This window comes from Callionymus lyra, chromosome 11 (genome assembly GCF_982586985.1).
Source record: "Callionymus lyra chromosome 11, fCalLyr1.hap1.1, whole genome shotgun sequence".
NCBI classification, from domain to species: domain Eukaryota; kingdom Metazoa; phylum Chordata; class Actinopteri; order Syngnathiformes; family Callionymidae; genus Callionymus; species Callionymus lyra.
This window is the reverse complement of record NC_141828.1, coordinates 27952477-27959735: the sequence shown is the minus strand read 5'-3', so window position 1 is coordinate 27959735 and position 7259 is coordinate 27952477. Positions and strand designations below refer to the sequence as shown.

Sequence of the window (7259 nt, the reverse complement as noted above, 5' to 3'; positions counted from 1 at the left end):
AACTTTCAGTGAAAAGGGAAAGTTTTTCAACGCTTTTTCTGGTGCGCAACGGGCGTCCTGCGCGTGTAATGACCATTGTCTACAGTCGGGATCAGCTGCTGGCGCTGCGTTTCTCTGCGGTGCGGCCGGAGGAGCGACCCATCATCCCCCGGGATATTATGAAGAGGAGACGGGGATGCCGCGCCGGAGTTAAACGCCGGGACCTGAGGAGAGCTTATCGACCGGCGCTCCCGTCCGTCGTCATGGGCAACGTGAGATCTCTCCCAAACAAGATGGACGAACTCGCGGCGGCGACCAGGTTCGACCCGCAATATCGACGGTGCAGTATGCTGATGCTCACGGAGACGTGGCTGAACCAGAACCACACAGACGCGATTGCTGCGCTGGTATGGCGTTTCATTTGTGCCTCTATGTTGAGCGTGCAGAAAGACATTTTGAGCATCTTAGGAAAATGTTTTGCGCGTATGTAAGTGATAGTTTGCATTTTATTTTTACTCGCGCGAAAAATAAAGTGGTTTGAGCAAACAAAAATGTATTTTACATGCAATAAATCTCACTTTGCGCACGCTTTTTCTGCTTTACGAGTGCTCAACTTCATCTCCCTGCGGGCGCTGGGATTTTCTTTTTGCGATCGCTCAACTTCTACACAGCGTTTCATTTGTGCCAATGAGTCGACCAATCACAGAGACCGGAGAAAGCTTGTTTCTGATTGGCTGTTTGGTTACCAATGGCAGCGAGGTGCCGGGAAAAGTGTTGCATTCAAGTGTTTCTGAACATTTAACAGTTCACCTCGGACCGACGGAAAAAGACGAAAAAATTAAAAATGTCGACTGAACAACAGGCAGAGCCACAGGTAAGTTGTTTTATGACTTTTATGTGGTCTTTATGCTGCGTCAAGGACTTAATAACCCCTCATAATCCCTGATGTTTAAGTACTATATTTACAACGCTAACCAGTGGCTAGCCAATAACGTATGTTGCTAACACTAGCTTATTTGAAATTAGACTTTTCGCTCCTACAAATAACTATTACTATCTTACTAAAATGCACTTGCTCTACGTACAAAAGATCTCAGAATTGTTGACGGAGCAGCAAATCACAGAAGCTAATCTAGGGAACCCAGCATTTGGCACCGAACTTCGAGGATAACAAAAACAAAACATTTATTTAGTAGAAGTTTAACAAAAACAAGGTCTAATGAATGCATTGCACACAATGTCTTTCATCTCATTTGTTATTATTCTGTTATGAAGCTCTATTGAGTTGAATCATGGATACTAGCCTGTATTACAGGAAGTTTAAATGTTACATTCTGAATTTATTTAGGGTCAAGGTGCAGTTGAGACAGCTGCCAGAAACCTGGTGTCCTGTCTTCTGGGCACTTTAGCTTCTAGCTCTTTAAGGCCCCCAGAGACGGAGCACCTGGCCCCCAGAAATGTAACAGTGCCCCAAGAAATGGCAAGGTTTGTAAGATATGCCACACATGTATTTTCAAGAAAATATGATGAATGACTGTCAGACAATCTTGTTGTGGGTAAACATACTTCTTCTCTAGTTTAAAGTTGAATGCGCACATTTTTTTTCACTCATCTTCTTTTCTTTTCATAGATCGTTTCCTGGATATTTCAGATCCGGTGCCAACAGGGGCAAAAGAAGGTGTTTGACTGCCACCAAGCATCAGATAAAAATTAATAATAAGGAAACCCCTTTCAATTTTTTTCTACTACCAAAAAACACTTCACACACACCTTTTCCAACAGAGGAGCTTGAGCTTTTTCAGGCTGGAATGGGGAGACAAACAGTGATGCTTCCTGAAAATGGTGGCCATGCAGAGGTACAGTGCTTTAACTGCCATTCAAATTCAAGCCTTTTTCATCTGACACAGTTGCTGTCCCTCTCTTCTCTTTGTCATCTGTCAAGATTTCAGTGCTTTTAACAGAGACGTTTTTTAAAATGGAGGGTTTGACTGGAGGGTGGCTCTTGCACAAGGCTACAGGTTTGTTTGATTGATTATTTGATTAATTCAACTTTAACTTCATTCTTTAGTCTCCAACTGTTTTGGTTTAGTCTTTGGTCATGCTCTAAATATGTATAACATGAATATGAATAGAAAAATCCAGAAAACCTGATTTCAAAGTACTTGCTGTTTTCTCTTGTAACACAAATAAGGTGGCAGTGGACGGCGAAAGCTCACAGTCATTCCACCAGAAGCTGAGGGATATAATGTCAGAGCGTTGCGAGCCACAGCTGGTGGCAAAGCCACGTTTTATATAGTTCCACTACATGATTGGACACCTCTCCTCTACCTGCTGACTCAAAGCACTTTTCTAAAATGCCCAAGAAGACCTGCCATCAGTGCAATGAAGTGATGCCTTTGCAGATGCTCGCAGTGCACATTAAAAGATGCAAAGGAAAACAGTCTGATGAGACTACTGATGATGTGAGAACAGAGTATATACATTTTCTTTATTAAAATGATGCTCAACATATACATTACTAACATTACTGTTTCTCATATTTGCAGTCCTCTGATGACTTGCGTATTGTGGAGAATACGTTAAAGGTAAATATTGCACATAAACAAAGGGAGGCTTCCACTTCTAACATCCTTCTTCCAACCTGTTCACTGTTTATTCAGTGTCAAAACCATCTTGAGTCCAGGCCTTATTTATTTTATTTCTAAGCTTTAGTACTCGCAACAAACATGTAGAGGAGAGAAGAAACAGAACCTTGAGTAATGCGGTGCAAATTAATGAAAGCAGCATATTGATTTACATTTTTTCAACACTGAATCATTTATTTACAGTTCATTTAAAATTTCAGGTGCTTTGCCCAATTTGCACCAAAGAATTCTCAATTGATGACATCACAGTCCATGCTAGCCTGTGTGGAGAGAGGTGAATTCATAGTATGCATAATCTAATAATGTATGTTTTTAAAACTTCATATTGTTTCATCTACAGCACTGTACCAAATTTCAGAAGTCCAAGTACAGAAGCCAACACTACAGTATCCACGCCAAATAGGTTTGTTTTCATGAGTTTATTCTATATTTTATTATTTATTTTATTTAACTCTTTTTTACTTTACAAATTGCATAAGACAGTGTTGGCTGATCTTGTACTCCGTTTGTCCTCTTGTTTAAGTGTGGAAGATGTATTGGACTTCCTGGAACAACAGGTTGACAATATAAAAGAATTCCAACTGTGTGTCGACAGAGGAGAACTTCCTGACAGGGGCATTCTCCAGTGGAAAAGGAAAAAAAATGCGTCTCCAACAAGTGCTCTGAAAGTAGTTTTTATTGGAGAGGCTGGCATTGATACAGGAGCACTTAGGAAAGAGTTTTTGACTGGTTAGTTGTACATACCATTTTATTCTGACTTAAAACAAACCCAATAGATCAGGAACAATGTTGCTTTTTCCCACAGAAATGATTTCAGGTATTGAAAAGAGGTTCTTTGAAGGTGACGGGAACCAGGGTAAAAATCCCAACTACTCTTTGACCGACATTGATAATGACAATTTCAGGTTGGTGGTTATTACTTTACAGATGAGCCATCTTGGTTGTTTATTATTTGATCAAAACTAAACCATTTTTTTTAATCCAAGCATATCCTTTTTAACTTGATTTTTATTGTACATTGCACACAGAACTATTGGTGAGATAATGGCTGTCAGCCTGGCACAAGGTGGCCCACCTCCTGCTTTTATGAAGGAATGGTGCTACAACTTTCTCTGCACAGGAGCAATAGACTACCATTCTCTGTCTGAGCAGGATGTGGCAGATCTTGAATCCCGTCTTCTCATTAGAAAGGTATTGAACTAGGTTTGTAAATGTAATATTGAATACACAATATCTAATTTAGTAATGCATTACACAGGTCAGAGGTTCAACAGATCAGACCTTGTTGGACTATGCTGATGAGATTGTGAGCTGTGGATACACCAGCAACATAAACTTGGACAGCAAAGAAAACATCATTAGGTATTAAACTTTTCATTAAAAAAAACATTTACAGTACATTTAAAAAAAATGTCTATCTCAAAACCAATGTCTATCAATGTTTTTGTGTTATTCAAAGAGCAATTGTCCTACATTCTACAACACGGCTAATTCCAATACTGCAGCACCTTAGGAAGGGCTTGGAATTGTATGGCTTGGTTGATCAGATGGTTGCAAAGCTTGCCACTCACTGTTTGTTCCTGGAAAGATAACCAAAATAAGTAAATGTAGTCAATTTTTAATGTTTTAATAAATAGAATATTGTCTTTTTTCATTGTCATTGTGAAAATATTTATTTAATGTTTTTATAGCCTGATGCTGATTTTATGATGATGAACTGCGAGCCACAGTTCAGTGAAAAGGGGACAAACAAGGAAAGAAGTGAGAGGAGGATTATTAATTTCCTCCAGGATTTCTTGCAGGAGATTGAGGAAGCAGGTGTAGTATATAAAGTGTTCGACTTAATGACTCAATCCATATATTTAATTAATTAATCCCCCAATTATTTATTTAGTAGTTTGTAATGCAATATGCATATTGAGGATCTGAGGTTGAATTTAAGTTTCTTCATTTGCCCACCAGATGGCAGTTTGTTATCTGTCCATTGCCTTTGAAACACTTTTATAATTAAACCTCTTTAAAAATAAAGAAAAATATAAATGCTATAAATGAAGATGCTGACCTGCATCAGCCCATCACTAGTTACTAGCTTACTTTTGGGTGACAAGCAAAATGGCTTTTACCTCGGCAGTTAAAGTTAATGTGCCAACCATGTTCTAGAATATGTAAAAGGCTTTGAGTTCATACTGTTCATGCCACCTGACATGCATATCCATTACAGATGATGAACCAGACCATACTGCTGCTGAAGTGCAGCGTCTCACAATTCCGCATGTGCTCCAATGGATGTCGGGACAGTCTCACATCCCCATCCTTCCTTCTGAAAAAAGGCTCTTTAAAATAACGTGCAATTTTGACCATGACTGTGTGGAACACCTTGGAGAGCACTCTGTGTGTTATCCAATAGTGAGTGCGTGCACTCAGACCATAACCTTTCCAGTGCGACATCTTGGCACGTACAAAGAATTTCGGAAAATTTTGACAGAAGCAGTGCAATATGGTGGTGGATTTCACAGAGTTTAAGAGTAATTGTATTTGTTAATAAGCGTTCTTTTTTAAAACAGAGACAATAGATATCGTTTATTGTTTACTATTGACCTCTTAAAGTTGATACAGTGTTATTAAAGTTTGTCTTGGATGACAATCTGTTGTTAATTGACTTGTCAATGTCGAAGTACAGCGCAAGAATTGAATGTACAAGTCGCGGCCATGTGACAAAGAATGTGCCAGAGGATCAACATTTCTCTGAAGTGCTTCCAGGGCTTCATCATCCAGTGGGCACATTATCTCTGGAACTACAACAGCTCCGTGATGGTCCTCTCGTTGTACACTACTTTCCCATTCAATTCCAGGGTCTTGAAGTTCCTTCAGATAAAAAAAAAACAATCAGTTCAATAGGCCTCTAATGATTTCTATGACAACCATACATGTGTGGTGTTTTGGGATCAAGGTATTATTTTTTTGTGTATTACTAAGTACTATTTCACATTTTTAAAAGTACAAGTGACAGTTTAAAATTTTTAAGACAAAATGAACAGCCAAATAATCTCAACATGATTTTTGCATATACAAACATGTCTAGAAAATATGATGTGTGTGCCCCACATAAGAAACACTAGTTATGGTCTACAGGAAGGAAGGAGGAAATACCTCTACTCTCACAGCTTCATCTAGATGTTGTAGATGCCCTATACACCACAGTTGTTCTGGAGTTAGACCTCCCTCTGTCCGTAGAGGATGATTATTCCAGCCTTGACTGAAGGTGTTGAGGTCTGCTTGGATTCGAGGGAGAAATATGTAGTGCACACCAAAGAGGTGAACCACATCAGATGTATCCAGCAGACCATCTTCCTCCAGAGAGTGGATGACATCATGGTACTTGCTGCTAACTGCAACCCAGACGTCACGCCAAAGACGCTCTATTCTGAAAAGAAGTAAAATAGGTAGACTTTAATTTATACCTCAGATTTCAATTTAAATAAAATTCCAACCTGCTACAATATATACTTTACAGCCAAAATATAATTGGTTTACCAACACACTGTACCTCTGGTTGTGGACACTCTTTCCTGAGATAAAGCTGGCTCGTCCTGTTCCCTGTGTGGTGAACATGTACTCCGCAATCCTGAGGTTTTCTACTCCCTGATCTCCTCTTACCCTAAAAGAGAAAAGGTATTTTATTCACAAGAATAATTTGACATGCTAACATGTAACAAATTAATTTAAAGATGTTTAAGTATACTGTTTTAAATTAAGTGATAAAAATAATGAGATTTGAAGAACCTCTACGTTCCCCACAAATTAAGTTGTCAGGCCATAATACCTTGATGGTAAGCTATGAAGCTGGACTGCTTTCAAGAAGAATGTGAACGCAGTTGACGCTTTATTATTTGTTGCAACATCCAAATAGAAGACCTGAAATGAAACGATAAGAAATATTCATGATAGGTTTTCTCTGTAGTAAAATAATTACAAACTCCGGTGCTTGACATACTTCCTATACAATCCATGATATATACAAGTCGTATTGTACGACAAAGTGCAACGTGACTTGTATATATCATGTGTTTACAAGTAATGTATTTCTTACACACATGTATAGAATAATTGTATTGCCCTGCACAGGAAAACATCACAGCTGCTGATCAGAAAGACATAGCAAATATTTATTTGTAGGAATTATAAAATTCCTACAAATGACCAGCTGTGGAAACCAGAAGAAAACATTGAGTAAAACTTCATCAACAGCTCGAGGAGTTACCTTTCTCGAGTAGCCATCCACTCCACCAAAGACCACAATATTGTACCTGTTCCAGAAGGGTAATATATAATTATGTCCATCTTGCGATTATACATGCCATGCTGAATCTGCAGAACATTTTACTTTACCTTATCAGTTTGTGGTTTGTGTCAATGTGGACCAAGGAGAGAGGGCCTTGGACAGAGTACCTTCGACGCACAACACACCCAAAATCTTTGATTCGTGAGAAGATTCCAGCAGCATCAACACGATGCATGGAGGCCATCATTCTACGCCACTGAACTCGTACACCCATTGACACCAAATGTCCTTGTATCAATCTGTAACCAGCATTCGGCATCTGACCCTTAATCATTAAAATGGTTCTGTCTAAC

General features: G+C 39.0%; 1 protein-coding gene and 1 long non-coding RNA gene across 2 annotated transcripts; both read left to right on the top strand.

Moving 5' to 3' along the window:
• The first annotated feature begins 1613 nt into the window (after nucleotides 1-1613).
• Nucleotides 1614-2252, top strand: LOC148069825 (uncharacterized). Its single transcript, XR_015712965.1, has 3 exons — nucleotides 1614-1835; nucleotides 1922-1997; nucleotides 2171-2252. It is a non-coding gene; the product is annotated as an uncharacterized LOC148069825 (long non-coding RNA).
• An 81-nt stretch (nucleotides 2253-2333) lies between these two features.
• Nucleotides 2334-4137, top strand: LOC148069824 (G2/M phase-specific E3 ubiquitin-protein ligase-like). The gene is made up of 8 exons (XM_087802253.1): nucleotides 2334-2441; nucleotides 2526-2564; nucleotides 2825-2898; nucleotides 2965-3027; nucleotides 3148-3353; nucleotides 3430-3529; nucleotides 3653-3815; nucleotides 4084-4137. Exons 1-8 carry the CDS (start codon nucleotides 2334-2336, stop codon nucleotides 4135-4137), a joined length of 807 nt encoding a protein of 268 aa, XP_087658379.1.
• The last annotated feature ends 3122 nt before the right edge of the window (nucleotides 4138-7259 follow it).